The sequence below is a fragment of the Amyelois transitella genome, chromosome 2 (assembly GCF_032362555.1).
Source record: "Amyelois transitella isolate CPQ chromosome 2, ilAmyTran1.1, whole genome shotgun sequence".
NCBI lineage: Eukaryota > Metazoa > Arthropoda > Insecta > Lepidoptera > Pyralidae > Amyelois > Amyelois transitella.
This window is the reverse complement of record NC_083505.1, coordinates 5583291-5606094: the sequence shown is the minus strand read 5'-3', so window position 1 is coordinate 5606094 and position 22804 is coordinate 5583291. Positions and strand designations below refer to the sequence as shown.

General features: G+C 35.9%; 5 protein-coding genes across 5 annotated transcripts; 2 read left to right on the top strand and 3 right to left on the bottom strand.

The window, feature by feature from the left end:
- Positions 1 to 376: 376 nt before the first annotated feature.
- On the top strand, positions 377 to 7422 carry LOC106143103 (queuine tRNA-ribosyltransferase catalytic subunit). The gene is made up of 6 exons (XM_013345083.2): positions 377 to 625; positions 1497 to 1794; positions 2781 to 3024; positions 3571 to 3739; positions 3818 to 4012; positions 5291 to 7422. Exons 1-6 carry the CDS (start codon positions 494 to 496, stop codon positions 5444 to 5446), a joined length of 1194 nt encoding a protein of 397 aa, XP_013200537.1. The 5' UTR covers positions 377 to 493; the 3' UTR covers positions 5447 to 7422.
- On the bottom strand, positions 5872 to 7858 carry LOC106143104 (coiled-coil domain-containing protein 25). The gene is made up of 5 exons (XM_013345087.2): positions 7804 to 7858; positions 7334 to 7419; positions 7149 to 7240; positions 6639 to 6785; positions 5872 to 6351 (listed from the first exon to the last, which is right to left on the bottom strand). The coding sequence occupies exons 2-5, from the start codon at positions 7404 to 7406 to the stop codon at positions 6040 to 6042; spliced, it is 624 nt and encodes a 207-aa protein (XP_013200541.1). The 5' UTR covers positions 7407 to 7419; positions 7804 to 7858; the 3' UTR covers positions 5872 to 6039.
- Positions 7859 to 11225: 3367 nt separating this feature from the next.
- On the top strand, positions 11226 to 17838 carry LOC106143102 (dolichyldiphosphatase 1). Its single transcript, XM_013345082.2, has 5 exons — positions 11226 to 11473; positions 11559 to 11659; positions 11814 to 11992; positions 12797 to 13024; positions 13737 to 17838. Exons 1-5 carry the CDS (start codon positions 11371 to 11373, stop codon positions 13867 to 13869), a joined length of 744 nt encoding a protein of 247 aa, XP_013200536.1. The 5' UTR covers positions 11226 to 11370; the 3' UTR covers positions 13870 to 17838.
- An 81-nt stretch (positions 17839 to 17919) lies between these two features.
- LOC106143000 (uncharacterized) lies at positions 17920 to 20551 on the bottom strand. The gene is made up of 6 exons (XM_060951740.1): positions 20465 to 20551; positions 20110 to 20271; positions 19345 to 19545; positions 18690 to 18750; positions 18318 to 18479; positions 17920 to 17954 (listed from the first exon to the last, which is right to left on the bottom strand). Exons 1-6 carry the CDS (start codon positions 20549 to 20551, stop codon positions 17920 to 17922), a joined length of 708 nt encoding a protein of 235 aa, XP_060807723.1.
- A 410-nt stretch (positions 20552 to 20961) lies between these two features.
- LOC106143101 (protein Dr1) lies at positions 20962 to 22703 on the bottom strand. Its single transcript, XM_013345081.2, has 3 exons — positions 22253 to 22703; positions 21849 to 22012; positions 20962 to 21385 (listed from the first exon to the last, which is right to left on the bottom strand). The coding sequence occupies exons 1-3, from the start codon at positions 22491 to 22493 to the stop codon at positions 21236 to 21238; spliced, it is 555 nt and encodes a 184-aa protein (XP_013200535.1). The 5' UTR covers positions 22494 to 22703; the 3' UTR covers positions 20962 to 21235.
- Between the last annotated feature and the right edge of the window lie 101 nt (positions 22704 to 22804).

The window sequence follows — 22804 nt, the reverse complement described above, 5'->3', positions numbered from 1 at the left end:
ATGTGGAGAGGATGAATGAAAACAGGTTGACTAAGCAGATATACATGGAGGGTGTGGAGGGAAAGCTCGGAGTGGGAAGACCTAGACGAACGTATCTTGATCAAATTAAGGACGTCCTGGTAAAGGGTCAGGTCAAAAGTACCCGAAACCGCCGAGCTTGCATGAAGAGAGTTATGAATGTGGATGAAGCGAAGGAAATATGCAGAAATCGTGGCAAGTGGAAAGAGGTAGTCTCTGCCTACCCCTCCGGGAAAGAGGCGTGATTTTATGTATGTATGTATAAACGGAGTTTAACTGATGAACCAGAGTTCAGAAACGCAGTACCTACATATTTTTATCTATGATTTGACTGTCATTGAACCAATAGCGCTATCGAATAGATATAATATACCTACTGCAATCAATGACCTCAGAAACGTCAGAAACTGGGCAGTGAAGATACCTAGTGTTAGGTACCTACCTATTTTATTAGTAAATAAAATCAAATATCGTAATGGTTGGCAAATCTCTTGCATTAACCTTTAACATCAAAGCAGAGTGTAATATTTCAAGAGCTCGAGTGGGTTTGATGAAATTACCTCATTATGAAGTTAAAACACCGGTGTTTATGCCTGTAGGAACACAGGTATGTAAATAAACGTGTCATTTTTAAAATAATTTTGATTTTTTAATCATTAAAACAATCAAATGTGAATAATGTAGTGACACCTACCTATATGTTGTTACCAGTGGGTCTCTCCATAATCCTGATTGGTATTTGGTTTAAGTAGTTAATGTATTTGCCTTTTTTTTAACATTTGACTATAGCGTACAATTTTTACTTTGTTCCTGTTTTAAGAGGTCACTACAAACTGTCTTGTAACTTGTAGGTCACAACATTAAGTGGGTAATTATTAGGTACACATTTTCCCGATATCCCTTGATTGTTATTTTTGTTTCTCCTCTTGGGGTCTATCTATACACCCCAGACTTTTAGAGGCTTGCATGGGGATATAAATCCAACACATAGAGGGCTTTTGGAGAAGTTGATGTTATAGAGGTGGAGCTATTACAAAATAAGCAAAGGACTGATGGGTTATGGAGTTGACGTTTGGATGGGCTCCTCAAATCAGTCACCAAGATTGGCAACAAAGGGGCAATATCAATGTAGGTGGCTAAGGATGTGGAGATGTGAGACTGTGGGGTATGAATTTGTGGTGATCCAGTCAGGCATCCCCGACATTATGACATTTTACACTTTGAGCATATAGCTCGCGACTCCACTCTGACTGGCCAGTTAAGGCAAGCCAGAGGTAGGGGTCCCATTCTTCATCAGTTTCGGCAAAGGAAGACCGGAGGCGAGGAACAGAGGCACTGCACCCCAACAGCTCGCCATAAGCTGCCCTGGGGAGACTGATTGCACTATGAAGTTAACCCAGGGGGCGATGGGGTTGTGACTTCCTAACGCCATTAGTTTTGTTATTATTATGTTTGAATTTATGGTTTATTTTGTTAAGGGAACAATGAAGGGTTTATTACCAGATCAGTTAGAGCAGTTAGATTGCGAGATAATACTGGGCAACACATACCATTTGGGGAATAGACCTGGTACTGAGGTTCTGCAGAAAGTTGGTGGTCTACACAATTTCATGGGCTGGAATAGAGCTCTTTTGACAGATTCTGGTGGTTTCCAAATGGTATCATTGTTGAAATTGGCTGAGATAACAGAGGAAGGAGTCAATTTCAGATCACCATATGACAATTCACAAATCATGTTAAGTCCAGAAAAATCAATTGAAATACAGAACTGTATTGGTAAGTGGTTATTTATAAAAATATAATTAGGGTGTTAAAATCATTCTAAATTGAGGTTGTGTACAAATATCTCTTTCTTAGGCATATTCATCATCTCAGTTTTGATTTTAAAGATTACTTTGTTAATACAGCATGTAACATACCAACCAGATTGATGTATGATTAAGTATAGGTCGCGTGGTGGTTAAAGAACGCTCGGAAAAAATAGTGGGGGCAAACAGCGCATGTGTACATTCGCGCTCAAAAATGCTAAGGGAAATGTTTTTTTTTATTTATTTAATACTAGCTGTTGTCCCGCAAATTCGCCCGCGTGATTTTCCAAAAAAAAGTAGCCTATGTTTTAACTCGGTTATTTAACTATGTATATCCATATCTTATAATATACTTATAATGTTGGTATGGATTTTGTGCCTTATAAATACTTATAATCCCTACTTATAAATGCGAAAATGTGTATGTGTGTATGCATGTTTAGTTTTCACACTTAACCTGACCTGGCTGAACCAATTTTGATGAAATTTGACATAGTTATATTCAACCGTGGACGGACATAGGGTAGGGGCGACTTGTACTGTTTGAGAATTGATATATTATTTTAAGTTGTCGCGTACAAATACGATAAAACAATTTGTGCGCAACAGTACCCAAGAGACACGGGACGCGCGAACTCAACGCGGGAAGTAAAGAGTGACTAATCCACCAATACGTGTCGCCGTCGGCGCACACCCGCCCCCGCCCCCCCCCCCCCCCTCTCTCCTCGTCGCACCTAATAGACCTAAAAATTGATCACTGGGCATGCCCCTTCTACTTTTGCCGAGCGTTCTTAAACCACCGCGCGACCTGTACCTAATCAGGCAACCCCACCCTATATAACATTTCTTTTGATATACCTACACTTACATACAATACAATACAATGACTTCATATTCTTTTGAAGTGCCTGTGAAGTTAATAAGAAGCAAGTTTTTAATTTTAATTGATAACAGGAGCTGATATAATAATGCAACTGGATGATGTTATCCAAACTACATATCAAGATTATGATCGCATCAAAGAAGCCACTGAGAGGACTAGTCGCTGGCTTGACCGTTGTCTTAAAGCCCACAAAAGACCCACAGAGCAAAGTATATTTCCCATAGTTCAGGGAGTTCTTAACCCTGAGTTGAGAGAGCAAAGTGCTAGACAGCACTTACCAAAAGATGTAAATGGTTTTGCAATTGGAGGATTAAGGTAAACATAATTCTTTATTTTTGAGACTCTATAAAAATATTATAACTTTTTCAATTGGAGGATTTTTCTATTTAAAAAAGTATCTGTCACCCTTGTATTAAAATTATTCTTTTACTAGCTGTTGCTCACATTTTTCACAGCCTAAAATACAGTCATATCTATATCTGTTGCAGGTAGACAGAACCAACAGTCTTGAAAACACTGAAAGGCCACATTCAGCTGTATGGCTAAATGATGGAATTGGGATTCAAATAGTGGAAGGTTGCTAGGGCAAAAATCCCAAGTTGATTCGCCTTTCCTTAGTTGCGTTTTACGACATCCAGGAAAGCTATGGACTGGTGCAATACTTAAGTGCACACAGCACTTTCTAATAAAAATTATTATTCCAATGCCTTAGCTATATTACTGCAAAATTTTATGACAATTCATTTAAAGTTTATGCGAAAGAGTAACAATAACATATGTGTGTTTTACAGACTGCAAGATTTGTGTTTTTAAATTAATAAGCTTTATTTTAATGTTGATTATAAACTTTTTGGGTTTCAGTGGTGGTGAAGCTAAAGATGATTTCTGGCCCATGGTTAGTTTGTGCACAGGTATTCTTGATAAAAAGAGGCCACGGTATCTGATGGGTGTGGGACTGGCTATAGACCTGGTTGTATGTGTAGCACTTGGAGTTGACATGTTTGACTGTGTCTTTCCAACTAGAACTGCTGTAAGTAATCTTACAAACGTTTTTCTGTTGTCATAAAAAAAATATTACTTTTTAATATGCATTGATTTTATATTTCAGAGATTTGGATGCGCCTTGGTAAATAAAGGCCAACTTAATTTAAAACAAAAACAGTATGAGACCGATGTGAACCCTATTGACAAGAATTGTTCATGTACCACGTGTCAAAACTATACAAGAGCCTATCTACACACTATTGTTACAGTAGAAACAGTGGCATGCCACCTTATTTCTGTGCATAACATTGCTTTTCAGGTATGCCTTTATTATCTATACTATCTATACTAATATTATAATTGCGAAAGTAAGTTTGTTTGTTTGTTTTCTTTTCACGCGTTATCTACACAGCCAATCTTCTTGAAATTTCGCACATATATATAGTTCAGAGTATGGAGAAGGACATAGGGTATCTTTCATTCTAAAAAAAACTATCGTTCCCGTGGGATTGACGAAAAACCTGTGCTCTCTTACATAGATGGCGCTAAATTCGTTCAAATAAATACTTTGCGTGCAGTGTGAGCTAAACCACCTGCTCACGACGCACCGGAAGGTATCCCTAATCCCTAATATTGATGCATCACTTATTGGAACAATGGAATGCAGCTAAAATAACATTATATATCTAATTAAAAAATAAATTTTAGATAGCAAACTATTTCAAAAAAATTTTACTCATATAACAATAAAAATAAACAGCAATGTACAGATAAATATCTACGAGTATATTAATATTATAAAAAGGTAAGTGTTTGTTTGTATGTTTGATCAGGAAATCTCTGAAGATCGTGAACAATTTTCAAAAAAATCTTTTACCATTAGTAAGATTAGGATATAGGCACAATTTTGTATTTTTTTAATTAAGTAGTTTTCTGACTGACTTATAAAGTAATCCGGGAAAAAGATCTAAACCGAAACCATTTCGTGCATGCGCTGGTCACAGTAGATTATATTATGCATATACTAAAAATAAAGGTTTTTAATAGATCTTTACAAAATATGTATACGTTGTTTCATAGCTTCTATTCTTATATCGTTAAATTTATTCATAATTCATAATCTATATATAGCGCGCGTGGAGCCATTTGGAATACTGAGAAGAAATATGGTATAATAATTTTCATCCTTGAAAAAGGTGCTCCCGCGCGATTGCGATACGTTTATATATCCGCGGTTTCAGTTGGCAATTTGTCGTTACAAATTGCCAACTGAAACCGCGGGATAGTTATTTAACTACTATAAATATCGTTAATTTGACATGTTTTTACTTTAGATCGTAAAGGAATTCCCAAAATTCCCACGTGATCGGGAAAGGGGTTACTGTGCGTACAACTGGAGAAACTAAACTAGCACGCCTTGAGCTATTAGGAGTACTGTGAAGGACGTAAGGGAACCTTACATCTCCGATAAACATTGTTCACGTCGGGTTTGCCAAAAACAACAATTTGCGTGTGCGAAGCCGCGGGCAACAGCTAGTAAACTACAAACAAAGCATCAGATGGGAGTAAATGAATACAAAATTTAATTTTGTTTCAGATGAATCTGATGAAAACCATGAGGGAGCACATCACTAACGGAACATTTCCCCAATTTGTTCAGTCGTTTGTTGACGAACTGTACATAGAGAAGAATTATCCAAATTGGGTTGTAAATTCTTTGAAGTCAGTTGGAATAGATATTGTTAGTTGCTAAGAGTGTAGTTTAATTATGTTTAAAGACGTACATATATAAGTAGACCCACAATGCCCCAGTGGCCAAAACAGACAAAGTAATCCATGTGTTCAGATATGGATCATAAGATATCTTCTGCTTTTTCTTGGCTATAGTCTTTAGAGGACCCCGTGGTAAGCCCTTAACCATGGATCCTGGATTGGATGAGTCACATTTTTACACAAAGGGACTCCTGTCTGTCCTCCACGACCTCTGCAGAATAACCTAACCGGTATTGCATCATATGGTTACACATCCAATTGCCTGTTTTTGTTACCTCACCGTAAGAGGATCATAAAATATAACAAATAAATTACACAATCCTCAAACATTAAACTTATTCATAACAACAGTTTTAAGGATTCTGGGCTTTGTTGGCAACAATGTTATGATCCGTTTTTGAATCATATATATTTGTAAATGGTGTATAAAACTGAGGACGTCTATTATCCTTATTTTTTTTTCATCTGTAAATCTTGTGCATTGTGATTGAAGAAACAAACTATGAAACATACCAATACATTTATAAAGGATGGAAACGATTTACAATATGTATGAAGACATTTATTTGAGTTCTACATAAAATCGTCTGAGTCATTTCCATCATAATTTGTGGTCATATTTTCCTTTCGCATCAATGTTGTGTAACTTCTTAATTCTGCTTCTTCCTTCTTTTTCTTCTCCTCTTCTTTTTCCTTTTCTTTCTTCTCTCTAATAAGTTTCTTTTTGTCTTCTCTTTCTTCCCTGTCCCTCGATTCTCTCTCTTGCCTCAAATCAGGGAAAGCTTCCTTTTTAGTTTTATTTAATCTATTCACTATGTCATTATTTCTTTTAGCTACTCTCACTTTTCTGACATCTTTGTCTTTATGAAAAGCAACTTGACCCACCTGTAACAATAAAATAAATATCAAATGATGACAAACTAGGATTAGCCTATGGGTTTGCCAAGGTAAAACAAAAATAATTGTTATAGAAAATAAAAAATACTGGCAGAAATTTTAGGACACCTGTCTTAGTGCAAAGATCCTACATGCCAAATTTGAAGTATTTAGTAAGAGTATGTAGTAAGATTTAGTAGTTTGGGCTGTGTGTTGTATGTCAGTCAGACAATCAGTTTTTTCTTTTACATAATTATTATATTGAATTGCAGAAGATAAATCAGCAATATTCTTACCTCCATTCCAGCAGTCTTTTTTAAATTTGCCCACATGGTGTACACAATGTCTATATCATTCATTTTATTCCCAAGTATTGAATTAGCTTTGACTAGTTGGCAAGCGTCATCCAGAACTGAATTGGGAATATCATCTATTGTCTGGCCCTAGAAAAATATACTATAGTTGTATTAATAAACATTATTTCATAACTGAAAAGGCGAAATAATTAGATAATATTTATCTCTATATGTGGTCTATTAATTCAAGTTTAATTTCATTGTGATTGGGACTCAAGAAAAAGCAAGTAAAATTTTAAATTTCTAGTTTTTATAAAAGGTTTATAATAATTTATAAATTTTATAATCTAACATTAAGTTTTTAAGTGCAGGATGAGTCACTACCAAATTGTGATTTAATTAAATATCCATTTTGAGCTATACAGCAGAACATTGCCTTTTAAGTCTTTTCAAAATTGTTAGCCCTGCCTTAAGAAAATAGACATGATTATATAAATCTATTTAACTTACAGGTGTAAGACGTAGATAAACATGAGCTGACGAAACTTTATCCACGTGGAACCAAACATCTTCCGGCCATCCCCATTTTATCAGATCTTCATCTGAAAGAAATGCAATTAAACATTATAGCAAATAGGCAATCCTAGGCTTTGTGAAAAGGTAAAATATCAGTAACATGTTGGTAATTAACTTACTCTCATGTTTATCAGCACCCATAAATAATGTTACTGGCGGAGATACCACACTGCTTGTGAAATAGAATACCATGGTGCTTTTCTATCTAGAACAACTACGAATATTAGGTACATAAATTATTATTGACAATCTATATAAATTAAGAGAATGTTATTAACGATGGTGTATGACGCTTTTTACCCAGATGTCTGGAACGAAAAAATTATTTCCAGTTTACCAGAACTCAAACTATACTACCGACTGCAATTTATCATAATGTAGTGAATGTGACATATGCTGGCAGATCAGAAATATTTTTTTTGTGTGTATTCGCCATCGTAATCACACGTTAAAAAAAGACAAGCATAAACTAAACATAGGAACCTTGTACAAAACGCAAAATAAATAAAAATATACTAAATGAAGCCAAGTTCATACGAAGTTTTTGGTGAGATAGATCACGGCATCATGCCATTTTCAAAATACTTACCGATTTAAACAAATTTCTATCGAATTTTACAATCCAAAACAATATTCCGTATTCTCTACTCTATTCCAAATTGAATTCCTTTACAATTTATTTAACATCACGATCACGTTTTGATTTTGAAAGTTGAAATAAATATGACATTGACGGACGAATTATTCAAATGACAATTTTTTTAATTGGTGATTAAAGAATTTATAAATAGCTATCTACCTTCCTTAATTTGTTTTGGCTTGGACATCAAAATCGTAAAAAGTGGATTTTAAGATTATATTTATACTTCTTCTTCCGTCCCTGGTCCCGTTATGTGGGGTCGGGTCTCCTCACTTTTTTACGCCAAGACGTTCGGTCTTGGGCTGTAGAATCTAGCAATCTGGCTTGCTTGAGGTCCTCTTGGATATTTGACCACCAGGTCGATGGCGGGCGGCCTCTTCCTCTTTTTTGTTCTGCCAACCTTAGCGCAATTTTCACCACGTGGTCTTTTTACATGGCCATACCAATGTACAATGTAAGCGGTGCTCTGTCATTTTATTTGCGATTGGTGCAACTTTAAAACTTCCTGGAAAGTATTCATTCTGAATTTTTTCCAGTCTGGTTACACCTCCCGCCCACATAAGCATCTTCATTTCGTTGGTATGTATTTACTGCTCTTGTGTCTTCTTCACTGTGCAGCATTCGGACCCGTACAGCAGAGCTGGCCCAACTGCCGTTTTGTAGACCTTGTCCTTGGTCTGAATAGGAATGCGAGGATTTCACAATACGCCCGTCAGGAAACGCCATTTTTGCCATCCGACGCTGATCCTGTGGGTCACGTCAGCGTCTATGTTAGCCTTGTGGTCAGCATAGATCCTAAGTATTTGAACTTTTCTACTGCAGGAATGGATGTGGATCTAATGGAAATGGTCTCGGGTACTGTGGTGCCACTGAAGAGGTATTTCAAATATTTGATTTTACTCCGACTGACTCTGAGGCCATACTTAGGGCGTTTGTTTTATTTAATAGATCCTGCATTTGTGACGCTGAGTCGGCAGTAAGGACAATGTCGTCGGCAACGGAGATGGTATGTCCCTGGTAACGTAGTCCATGACCAGGTTGAAGAGTAGCGGGCTGAGTGCAGAACCCTGATGAAATCAAAGGGTGTCCCCTTTGACACAGTTTGATTTCAAAAGCTCTGCTTAAACCAGCTAGGCTCCAGACTCTTGTGCTCGCATTTATATACATGTCTCTGATGAGTTCGACGCTGAAGCTTTACGGTTCATTTTCACTTGGGCTTGTTTAACTTCTGAGGGAATTCAATATTTAAAAGATGTTCATAATATTCGAACCATCTTTGATTGATCTTTTATATACTTATTGACTTTGATGTCTGCCGTAGCTCTGTGCCTGCACTTTGCGATTTTGAGTACATCGTTGGCTGTTTTCGCATTTTCTAAGTCATTATAGAAGCCCATATCACTGCTCGCTCTCACTATCGCTGTACATCTTTTTGCCTGTTTCTTCGCGTCAATGTATCGGTTTTTGTTCGGTGTTGCGAGTGTTGCCATACCTTAAAGAGTACCTTCTTATTTCTTAAGGTATCTTTCACCTTATCGTACCACCTATTCGGGTCTTTATAAGATCCTTTAGAAACTCCTAATATTCAAACTTAGACTACATATCTACTGCGGACGCATTGTTTGTTTCACGGTCATCCTCCAGATATTTCGCTATCGCGGCCTTCTGCAATTCGCCGTTAGGACTACTTAGGCTTCTCCACTTTATTCTGGGTGTCCTATCAACCACAGTTTTGATTGAATTTGGAAGGATATATATTGCCACAAGTATGCGATGCTGTGATGTTAATGGTTCGCCGGGGATCACTTTGCAATCTTTAAACTTTTGCTTGACAGCGCGGTCTGAGACGATAAAGTCGATTTGTGACAGTCGGCCTGCACTTGTTTGTAACAAGATGTTCTAGTTTCTTTTGAAAATTGGTGTTAATGAGTGTCAGCGAGTTTCTCTCTGCAAAGTCAAAAATTTCTTCCCCTTTCTTATTTATTTCACCCATGCCAAAACCACCATGTGCCGCTCTACCTATCGAATCTTTGATCCCTACATGGCCATTGAGGTCGCCCCCAATCATTTTGTACTAGTTTGGTGGTACAATTTGGGTTAGTTTGTCTAGATCCTCCCACAACTGAGCCTTATCTGCATCTGAGCATCCTGTTTGAGGTGCATAAGCAGAAAATATATTCGTTATCAGTTGGTTTTCCAGAGCTAGCCTGACAGAGATTAGACAATCACTTTTTCTTGTGACATTAATAATACGGCTTTTAAAATTGTTGTCCAGGACAACCGCCACACCGTTCTTCTTGCTCTCTGTACCGTAATATATGACCTGGTAGTCATTGCCAATGTCCTTTGACTTTGAGCCTTTCCACTTCGTTTCCGGTAGGCAACAGCATGTTGATGCGCCTATTATGTAGGATTTTGCTCAATTCTTGACTTCTTCCTGTAAGAGATCCTAAGTTCCACTATATGGTTATGTTTGTGTTATTTGTTTATGTGTGTATTGTGTGTTTATGTTGTATATGGTTGCCATTTTTATTTGTCTGCATTTTCATGTGAGGAGAAGGGTATATTGGCTATTTGTTTTACGGCCGGTTGCCACCTGACGCCAAGGCAGTAACTCTTCTGAAAAGCTTAGGAGCCGCCGTTGGATCTGCGGGCAGATCTCTTCCGCCGCCATCCCTGCTGCATCACCCTGTCCGATGACGCAGCTCCAATGTAACCTGTGGCCTCAATATGTGAGGGCAGCTTTCCACTGGGTAGTTGCTTCCTCCGCCTGCTCCCCGTACCGGTATCCACTATCTCCGCCTTTGCAGCCGTTGAAGACGTCACCTGTATCCCTGAACAAGGGCTCCGCGCCTGGGTCCCTATTCGAACTTCGCCACCAACTCATTTCGGCCTACTGATATGAGAGGACCTTCGCGACTGGAACGCACCAGACAGGATTTACCCCAGTGGAGTACAAGGTTAGCCCTGTACCCCCTGGGGCCGGGTTAATGGACGTGTATGACTCCACATCCAAGGGCAAGACCATATTTATACGATTTTGTAAAAATATTAAGTGAGTTCTATACCTCGCGGAGTATAGCTAGGTGTGTGTAGCCTTTGAATCATACAGCTGCCAACACTGACAATCTGTAACCTGTCGACGGTCGGTCGCACCAAACACCAACCAATAAATATATCTATGGTTGGTTGTTACCATGTTATTGTATATTGGGCCGCACTGCTGCATTGGTTTTGGTCGGTGAAAGTCGGTACGACTTCGGCGGGTCGTATGAACTTTCGCAGGCACGCTGCACAAGCCCTGAACTCAAACATCACGTTACGTCAGTGTCAATGCGTCAGTCATACGTCAGTTATCCTGTTACATATAATCTGTGACGTCAGTCAGTCAGTGTTGATTTGGTTGTATCGGACGGAATTGCTTGCATTCTGCATTTCGTTTACCTCAATATGAAAATCAAAACAATTTATACCTTCGAAACTACAGAACAATGTAATTAAATCTGCGTACGGGAAATGAACATAATGGAGGATAAAGTGTCAACTGTTAACGACCATTTACAAAATGGTGATATTGAGTGGCAACCATTGGCACTCACTTTGGTTGAATATCCAAAGGGTAACTTAAATTTATAGATACATCACTTCATACCCTGTCTTTTACGTTCTTTGTTTAATACACTGTTTATCTTTTGTACTTTCAGGTGATTTATTAGGAAAATTTTTCGCATTTATTAGTTTGTCACCATTTGGGATCGGCGCTGGTTTTGTTGCTTTAATATTATTTCGCCGTGATCTCCACACGGTAAGTAGTATAAATATATTGTTATCAGTGTAATTTACATTCCTTTTTAAAATGTAAACGTTGCTGGTATTTAATTAAAAAATCAATAAATTTTATGTATGATTTCAGTAGTCCTGTGTTGATATCTGACCATGCTTATTATTTTTTGTTTCAGATTGCATTCTTCATAGGCACTTTACTTAATGAAATTCTTAATATTATTTTAAAACATATAATATGTGAAGCAAGACCTATAGCACGGGGACATTTATATAATGAATATGGCATGCCATCATCTCATGCACAATTTGTTTGGTTTTTTAACATCTATGTGCTCTACTTTGTGGTGATCAGGTTAGTGCCATTTCTGCTGGTAATAACAAAAAGTGTGACAGAAATTATCTATCCCCCTAGTCCTACTGATTTATCTCATGATGGGAAAAATGGGATGTTACTGTCCACGTCTTCCCAAGGGACAAATGGCATCAATAAATTTGTCAATGGGACCAGTGTGATAGATGGAAGACATCAGTATAATTTCAATACTAATTAAGTATAATGGTTTACTCCTTGTCTACTGAACCAATCTTGTAATTTTGCATATAAACACTTATTTAAAACTGGAGAAGGTAAACTGGAAAAGGTATGGAAACTCCATAGGATTTGAAACAAACCTGTATTCTTTTATTAAGCACGAAGTCTAGTACAGTAGTGCTTAAAATCTAGTATCTTAATATAATATTTTTGCAGTATGGCTTTAAAAATATTTGCACTTTCAAAACGCTATCAGAATTTGCCATCAGACTTAATAAAATTGCCGTCTTACTAAATCCAGGATCATGGTCAAAAGGCACACCGCGAGATGTTAGGATGTAATGTATAAAGTAGTATGTAATGTATGTTATAAAGCATTGACCAAAAACAGTTGTGTCATGGATTTATTCCATTTCAGCATACAGTTCATCATAGGCTAAGTAAACCTTAAACTATCAGTTTTTTTATACTTAATTACCTAATATTAGGGGTATTCTGGGTAAAGTGGTAATTAAATATGTCTGAAATGCTTTAGGTGCCATTTTTCATATCATATATCTGTACAAAAGTTACAATCTTGCTGGTGAGATCACTTACAAAATCTACTTTGAAAATCTGTTGCAGATTACATCACATAAACAACAACAGCATTATATCAGCCTTATGGAGGGTAATCATAGTGGGTAGTTGTACAATGTTGGCTCTACTTGTAAGCATTGGCAGAGTGTATCTCCATTATCATACAACCTCGCAAGTGGTTGTTGGTGGATTTGTGGGATTCATATTTGCTACTCTATGGTTCTTAGTAGTCCATAGAGTTTTAACACCACTTTTCCCACAATTGGTTTCACTGTAAGTATGGTTTTTCACCTTTTACAGCTGTGCCATTCTGCCCTGTAGCATGGCACGCACTACACTGTTTTTATCACATAATAAACTATCGCTGTTTTGCTTTTTATTATGATATGAAATGGGACAATGTTAGTTTTTACTATGGAGGCTGGCATACTCTTCAGTCAAGTCATACTTATATAATATATATATATAAAGTATATTTATTATTGAAATGAATTTAGAGTATAAACATTAATCTTGTACCAAAACCAATTCAAAGGAAGAAAAAATTCTTATTTCGAAACTAGTTTTGAAACTGGTGTCGAAAGTGGCCGAAGGGAAAGGGCCGATACACTTTAGGAGGCCGACTGAAGAACTTTTCCATACCTTTTCACAGTATATTCTAGGCATTAACTGCCTTAAAAAAGGTTCTTCGTCTGACCTATATGTATATTATATGTTTAACCGCGATTATTTAGCTTTTCACTGAACTGATTTTAATGCGGTTTTCAGGAGTGTTTAAACTTAAGAAAAGGTTTTAGAAATATAACCAACTTCAAAAATGGAGGATGTCGATTGGAGGCGGGTTTTTTTACAAAAGTTAATAAGTGTGCTGTTTATTGCAGTTCTTCCGCTTTGAAAGGAACACGATTAACTAGACCAATAAAAAAGTTCCTGTAGGCAATAGTTTATTTTGTTGATATCAATGTGTATCAATATTAATTTTCAGGAAATTGTTTGAAATGCTGATGATACGAGACACGACGCTGATACCGAATGTGTTGTGGTTTGAGTACACGACGTCGCGGCAAGAGTCTCGGGCTCGTGGACGCAAAATGGCGGCGCTGAAGCCGACTCAATGACGGTGCGCCTGCCGCGTGACTAGCGGATGTCCGCGGCCTCGCGCGTGACGCCTCATCGCCGCCGCAGCTATCGCGCTGCTTGGCGGCATGATACTTACTAACTCGGAACGCTCTTTACTTCTCTACTGACTCCAGTGAGAACAACTGGTTTGACAATTTTTTTAGGTCTACCTCCACAATAACCAGGCCTGGGACTTGTTTCGTCCAGAGTAAAATGTATATACATTTATATCATTTCTATGGATTCATCAAGCTCATTATCATCCTCCGGGCAATATTTCTGGTTACATCCTGATTTCTTTAGAGAGGAGACCAGGCACCTTTAAGCAAGATCTTCGATTGGCTTAGTCAGGTTTTTACACTCTTATAAGGTTTTTATACTCAGCAAACTTTGCAAGGGAACCTGACCATATTGTATCATAATTCACATCCACTTAGCTTTATGTGTAAGTTTCACCCAAGAAGTTTTCTTTCATCGTAAAAAAATGCATTGCATAAGTATATAATGTTTTGGATGAATCACGTTGCAATGGCCTGATTTTTGGGAATAGACCTTTAATCTTCCGGCGGTTGTTACTTTTCAGAGGTGATGTGATTATGCATAAGGCTTAGTAATATTTCTACTGTGGTTTATCTTTGTTTACAAAGGAATTACAATGCAATAATAATGTGAACAACCCTTATGTGAATTGTAGAATGTAAAGCAAATTTTATTAGGCAAATAATGAATTAGAAGAATTCATCAATTACCTATGGCTAAGTATAGAACTTTTTTAGTATGAAGATTAAGGTGTATTGTGTCAAATATTTTTTTATGGATCTTTAGGTTGTGTATGATATTGGTTGTATGACTAAAAGCTGGTTATCCATAAGTGCAATGTATAACCTTTTCCTCCAGACACCTTTTGTATATGTAAATAGAAGTTGTATACTATAAAACAAGACACAAACATCATAATACATACATACATTTAGTTACATCTATATCCTTTGTGGGGTAGACAGGGCCGACAGTCTCTAGACTAAAAGGTCATGTTCAACTGTAAGGCTTCATTATGGACTTGAGATTTAAACAGACAGCCCATCGCCTACAAGAGGAATCCCAAGTTTATAAGCCTATTCCTAAGGCGCCTTTAACGACATCTATGGAAAAAAATATGAAGTGGATCTTTTCTAAAATGTCGTACTCATTATAATTAATCCAATTTGTAAAATACATTATTTTCAAAATTATTTCTATAAAATTTTGCCTAAGTAGAGATATTACATCCATCTAGTCTAACATAAAAAACTTTTCATCATCACATATTTTTATATTTATTTAGGAAAGATTATCTTCTGTCGCCAACTTGTGCGATTTGCATGAAGAAAAAAGCAGCAAGCATATTTTTTTTTCTTCAAACTTAAATCAGCACGGAATCCTCCATGCTGATCTAAGAGTGAAGATTAGACTACTAAATTTATTTGACTTCCTTGTACCGTTTACTTATACTAGCTTCCAAATGCGAAGTTGAAAAAGATGAATATTTAGACTATTACATTTCATACAAATCGGTGCCTGTGTTATATATACAGTATACATTATACACTGTGTAGAATAAATCAAGGAACAATAATCAAACAATGTTTTACATATTTTCATAGACTATGTAATCTTAGTATAGTACTACACATCCAAGTTTGGGTTATGAGAATGAAGCTTTTTTTGTAATTTTATTTAATGCCTTAATAATACCAATATTTGCAATAGGTAGTGTTTATATGTCCTTTTTTCAAACAAGATTATTTAATGCATGTTTGTATATTTAATAAATAATTATTACATAATATGAACGAGAATATTTGTGTATTATTAAATGAAATAAAATATTGTATTATGTGAATAACAAAGTAATTTGACTCATAAAAAAGATCTTTGTGTAATCAGAATTAATGTGCATTAGTGGTATAAGCAAGTGATTACGCAGTAGAGCTTTTACGATACATCGATATTATTGTGCTTGCCCAATGCGTTTAGGTACATCTTCATTGTGCCTGCACTGTTTTTAAGGAATTAACTGCGATAACATTAGTGTAATGTTTTAAAAATGATATTTCTTCAATAAATTGCATTTACGTTTTTAATTGTCTCAGCAATTTGGCCATGTATTTGTATTTTTTTTAATAGTGACCGACGTCATAGCCAAATTGTTAAGACGTACAGTCAACAACGTAATTAAAAATGCAATTTATTTATTCACCCGAGTTAAAATCTGGGGCGGCCAAACATAAGTATAATACCCTGATACATACGAGCTAAGGACTAGAGCTTGTTCTTCAGCACCAAGATTTAAAGATATATGTCTCGCTGTATTCTTATTACAGACTTACGAGGTTACAACACAATAAAGCTACCCAATGTGTGTACAATACCTACTTCCAAGTCGTTGCCTGCCAAGGTGTATACTGTAAACGTTTTTAAGCAATAGTGGGGTAGCTACACAAACAAACTAAAGGATTTTCAATCTTTGATTACATTATAATACTTTAAACCTATTTTGTTACGTACTGCACTTTTAAACGCTTGCCCATACATCTGTGTAGTGGTGTAGACAGTTTGCTTTTTATGTCTATTTTATGCTTCTGTGTAATGATGAGTGTGCGGTATTTATTTTATATTGGTTTCCGGCACCAATATCTATACTTTCTATACTAATATTATAAAGCTGAAGAGTTTGTTTGTTTGAACGCGCTAATCTCAGGAACTACTGGTTCGAATTGAAAAATTATTTTTGCGTTGAATAGACCATTTATCGAGGAAGGCTTTAGGCTATATAATATCACGCTGCGACTATTAGGAGCGAAGAAATAATGGAAAATGTGAAAAAACGAGGAAAATTATTCATCCTTAAGGGTTTTAAAGATGCCCAAAATAACTATTCCAAGCGGACGACACAGCTAGTAAAGAATAAGACCACTCCATCTCTTTCCCATGGATGTAGTAAAAGGCGACAAAGTGATAGACTTATAAACTTGGTATTCTTCTTATAGGCGATGGGCTAGCAGCCTGCGCTATTTGAATCTTAATTCAATCATTATGCCTGTGGCGTGTCACTCTTAAAACTGCTGGCTCTACCTACCCCGCAAAGGATATTTACGTGATTAAATGAATGAATGATGATGAGTGTACGGTACGCAAATTCAGTGTTGTTGTCTGCTCGATAAGATAAGGATATTTATAAAGGCTCAATTTATATAAAACTTATTATTATAGGTACGTCCCTGAGCTATCACTAACCATGCTCCCACAGTATTTTACCAAAATTGATTCAACATTTTGGCTATGCTAGATATTCTTTATTTAATTCATAGAAAAAGGAATAATATAGGACTATTATATTTCGATTTTTTTTTATTGGTAGATACCTAGATGTTTTATTAAAAAAAATGCATATTGATGAACACGATTTTATGTTCCTAACTGTATATTATACATTAAACTACTTAGCTGTTATTCTTTCTGTCTTGTGTGATGTATGATAGCATCAGTGGACTAATGGTTAAATTCCGAATCACATAACAGAGCGGTCGGTTGCCTGTTTCCAATCCCACCTTTATAGTCATCAAGTGTTCATGAATATGTAAACTTGATTAAATCCGGCCAGGTTCTCCTTTGGAGTCACAAAGGAAGCGGCAGTCGCATGTTGTAATTTCCTAATAATCTGTTTCCCCACATCCTTGGACACCGGGTAAAAGAATTGCAATTGTGTCAATCAGGCAAAAGCCGCCAAGGCCGATAACAAATGGGTGATAAGTTCAATAAAATGATTTAACAAAAATTAAGTGCAGGGATAGTTGGATGCAGTTCAGAACCTTTTATTTGTATAGAAATTTAAATCGAAATTGTAAATATTTTTCATTAAATAGTTATTTAAGTCTATGATTATGTATATAATTATTATGGAAACATAGTAAATTTGTATTACTTAATTGAAGTCTTCTTTATTTTTTACAAATAAAAATTGTCATCTTCGTTTGATCGATTCCAATTTCATAACAATCTTTTTTCAGTTACATGAATGATAAATTTTCCTGGCAATCTGTGCCTGTGAAGTTTCAAAAGTTAGTGTTTTCTAGAAGGAATTATGTCAGAATTAGAAATATATATACCTAACTAGCTCTATTGCCCGCGGCTCCCCCCGCGTGTCATCAGCTTTTGGCGTATTAGATTTTAATGGTTGATTTTTTAAAATAAAGTATCCCATGTGAAAACGCGGGCTTTAAACTATAAGCATAGTAAATTTCATTCGAATCGGTCTAGCAGATAAGCTGTGAAAGCTAAACGAACAGACAGACAAGACTTCCCCATTTGTAAAGGGATAGCATCATCTTAAGCTGGGAATCGAACCCATCACGGATCCCGTCAATGGGATCAATAAATAAAACGTAGGTAAATTGCCGTTACATACCACATATCTTTTGACACATTTCAGAGAGTAATTTTGCTACACTATTTCGAATTGCGATATCAGATTGAGGTGCCGAATGTTTCTGCGCCGTTTCAGCAGCTTGAATATCATCATTGAAATCTTCATCTCCCGTGAAACCTCCATCAGAATCACTGATTATGCCTAATTAAAGGTATAAAAAAATTAGAATATTAATATGAAGTAGGAACCAATTAACCTAGACTAGATTAATTAGACCTAGAGTGCTAGATATAGTATCGTTGAGTTAGTATCTCGTAACACAAGTTTCGAACTTACTTCGAGGCTAACTCAATCAGTGTAATTTGTCCCATATATATTTATTTATTTATTTAGATATATATATATACTTACTTTCACTATAACAATCAGACATGATAGAACTACTGTATTCAGTCAAACTCTCCAGCCATTGCTGAAACGAACAAAATTGGTAATTATGTGCATTCGTCGATTTATATTGACGTCCAGTGAAAATGCAGCAGTGTAGTTTATTCCCCCGCTTCGCGCTTTGGAAGCGGTGGTACATAGGTATAAATAAGACTTAAGGTATGTTGACGTCAATAAGGGATAAGTACTTTGTATAATATTGGGCTAACGCAAGTTCTCTGAAACTTCAAAAATAGAGATAGAATTTCTGTCAGCATCATTGTCATAACCACGGGATTGTAATCTAGATATTACGGGATTATAATATAGACATATGATTATTATGAGGACCACTCCATCTCTTTCCTATGGAAGTCGTAAAAGGCGACTAAGGGACAGGCTTACAAACTTGGGTTTCTTTTTTTAGGCGATGGGCTAACAACCTGTCACTATTTGAATCTCAATTCTATCATTAAGCCAAATAGCTGAGCGTGGCCTATAGACTTTTCAAGACTGTTGGCTCTGTCAACCCCACAAGGGATATAGACGTGACCATATGTATGTATGTATGTATTAAAATATATATAGCTAAATAGGTAGTTTAATTCAAATAAACCATGAGACAACAATGATCACTTACTTTGTCAGGTGGTATCAAACGATCGGTTTTTTTCATAAATTTAAAATTGGCCTTTTGACCTAAATCTACTAATGTTCTTGTTACTTCCGTAGTAGATATAGTCTTGTTTAACATTCCTTGTAAAGTCCTTGGATCTTTTTCAAGCAAATCAGGAAACATTGCTGCCATCGGCCTCATTTGTGGTCCTTCTTCACATTCCACCTATAGTCTCAGAGAAAATATCATGTAAATACTTTCAGAGACTTAAGCTTATAAGGTACACCTATAGATGCCGCCATATCCCAATCCATGTAGTTTTTGATTTTGATCTGCGGATGTCTAGAAGGCTACTAAAGGATAATAACACTAAAAACTTAAGCAAATCACAAAATTAAGGAACATTATTACTGTCGCGTCTAAGTGTTTAAGAAAGAAAAATCCTAAGAATACAATTTGGAATACAGTGGGGCTTATCATGATCGTTGATATGAAATTTAACTTAGTATTCATTTTTTTCTATATTTATAGTCCCTTCCATGAGGTATCGAAACAATAGCTACGCAAGGATGATGTCTCTTTTTCGTTCCAGGGTATCTGAGCTAGTGTAATTGTGCAAGTCGATGGCAATGAATACGTGAAGTGATTAAAAGACATAAGTACATTTGTATCGTATTATACACGTTTACATCAATCTTCGCATTCAATCTGGGCCGTTATCTTCACCTTTACTGTTATTAAAGTGCTACTTGCACGGGAGACCTAAGAATATGTCATATCGGAATTTACGAGTTGAAGAACTTCTTCTTCATCAGACGAATTAGCACGCGCGCTCTGCACTGGAGCTTGGATGATGTCCACCCACTCTGAATCCTTAGCTAGCAGCGGACAAAGGGCCTCTTTGGCGGACAAGGGCTCTCTTTCCTCGTCATCGCGTATGACTCTTGAACTCTATAATGCAAAACTGATACTTCATTGTGACCGCATAACATATACCTACTTAAAATCACAGCGACTTTTATCAGTCCAAATTCAGAAGTGTTATTTAGTAAATCAAATATTTTTTGTACCAAAATTTACAAAACAGGTAGATAAATAAGCTCTATAATTGGTTTTGTATAGTAAAATGAAAATATATAGGTACTGATGTTTCTGGATGCACAGGGGGCGAAGTTGACAGTTTTGGTTTTATCAATTTACGAGATTTTCTGTTGTCAGAATTATCGTTCATGTCTTGTTCATATTGGGTCAAACATTTTTATACCGAAAAACATTTTTAATATTTTTACTAATATTTGAAAGGCGACAGATGTTCGTTTTGTTATGACATGACATTGCAAAAAAAGTGTGTGAAAATGACATTCAAAAAAGTGCATATTGCATTTAGTTGTACTTGCTTGCACTTACACAATTTAATAGCACACAACATTAAGCAAGACATTTAGGGTTATTATTATTCATATAATCACATTTATCTCGATGTAGGCAAGCCAACAGTCTTCAAAAGAAGGCAAAATTGTAAGGCGTAGGCACATAAGCCAATAAATTAAAAATATAAATAGGCAATATTTAAAAATAGCTTAACTACCTACTTAAAATAATTATAAGGCAATATTTACACAACAAGTAAACCACTTTATATGAACTGAACAATTTAATTTTATTTCTTTGTAAAAAAGTTGGTTATGTTAAACTTATTTTCGTAATGTATTTGTATACTCTACTCCATATTTTTCATATTATTTAATCACAGTTTATGGAATGAAAAATAAGGAAGATTTAAATTAATAAAAACAACAAAAACTGGATATTAGACATCAAAATACAGGAGCATCCAGCAAACTAAGCATCAAGGACTTTTACTGATATCCGTGTTTGTTGTAGTCAATCTTGCTATTGGTTGGCACTATCATGTTTATGAGTAATCATCATCTTCCTCATCCTCAATTTTGATTCCAGAAGGAGGTGGAACATATGGCTGTGGAGCTCCTTCAGGACCAGCTAAGCCCTGCTGCTGAAGTAACAACCATTGCTGCTGGTCTTGTTTTGCTTGTTCTTCTCGAGCCTGTAAAAATTACATTATACCTTATAATAATACTGAAATGGTATTTTCTGGGATAAAAATTGGTCTTTTTAGTACTATGTCATGTAAGATGGTCAAGTAGAAAAAGCAAAAAGAGTGACAATTTATTTGTATATGTATGTTACTATGTGTATATGGGTGTTTGATGCCTGATAATAAAAAAAATATACACCAAGGAGTACTTACACCAATCTTAATAAATTGAAGGAAATCCTCATAGTAAAATCCTTTTATTTAAAGCAGAGTGCATTATATAAAAGATGGATATCATATAAGATGACTAAGGGATAGGCTTGAGCTAGCAATGGGTCACTATTTAAATCTCAATTCCATCATGGCTGTTGGCTCTGTCTATCCCACAAGAGATATAGATGTGACTAAGTATATGCATGTATTAAAAATTACATAGTGTATATGACTTTATTATACTAAGAAAAATACAAACCTTTGCAAATAACTCTTGCTGTTGCCTCAGTAATTCTTCTTCTGGTATTCCTAGGTTTTCTAATCTGGTGCTCTGCCTCCTTCTCTTTGCAGCCACTGCCTTACAGTCCTTCAAAACAGCCTCCGCTTCTATTGTGTAATCATTGAAACCTAATCTATCCAATGCTGTGAACAGATACATATTACAATTTTTTTTTCTAACATCAGTATAATACAGAATATTATATAATTTTTAATCCCACAGTGCAAACCCTAGGAAACAAAACCATATCACTTCACAAACAACTACTATACAACAATCTTTGTTTCGTAAAAGTGTATTATCCATAAAGCCAATTATTCTATAAAGCTTTTTATGTCCTCACCAATGTGGGTACATAATTTATATTTAAAAAGGGCACTCACCTATGAGTACATGCTCTGCGTTAATTGTCTTTTTATTATTTTGATTGCAAACTTCATTGGCTTCAGAACTAAGTAAATGAATAAATTCTGTACAGCAATTTAATATCAGTTCTCTTGATTCAAAAGCAACTCGAACTGAAGGCACCAATTCTTTGATCATTTTATTAATGCTGGCTCTAGGTAACGTCAATTCATCTTCTTCAGATGGCGGAGGACACAGCTCGCGCTCAGGACTACCCATAGTAATTATTATGAGTTATCAAGTATTCTTGTTTAGATTTAAATATCAAACACTCGATGCCACTTCTTTATTAATTTGTTGTTACAGATCAGGTACCTCATACCTAATCTATGAGCCGAGTAAAAGGAAAATTTACAATTTATTTCTAAGCAAATTAAAACATTTAACTGCAAGCAATGATCGCAATGCAAAAACAAACGAATGAAATTACTAAAGAAATGACAATGATAGTTAGATATTGGTGACAATGACAATTTTAACTTCAACAATTAACGTACGATGTAACTTGGATGTAACCTATGAAAATGTCG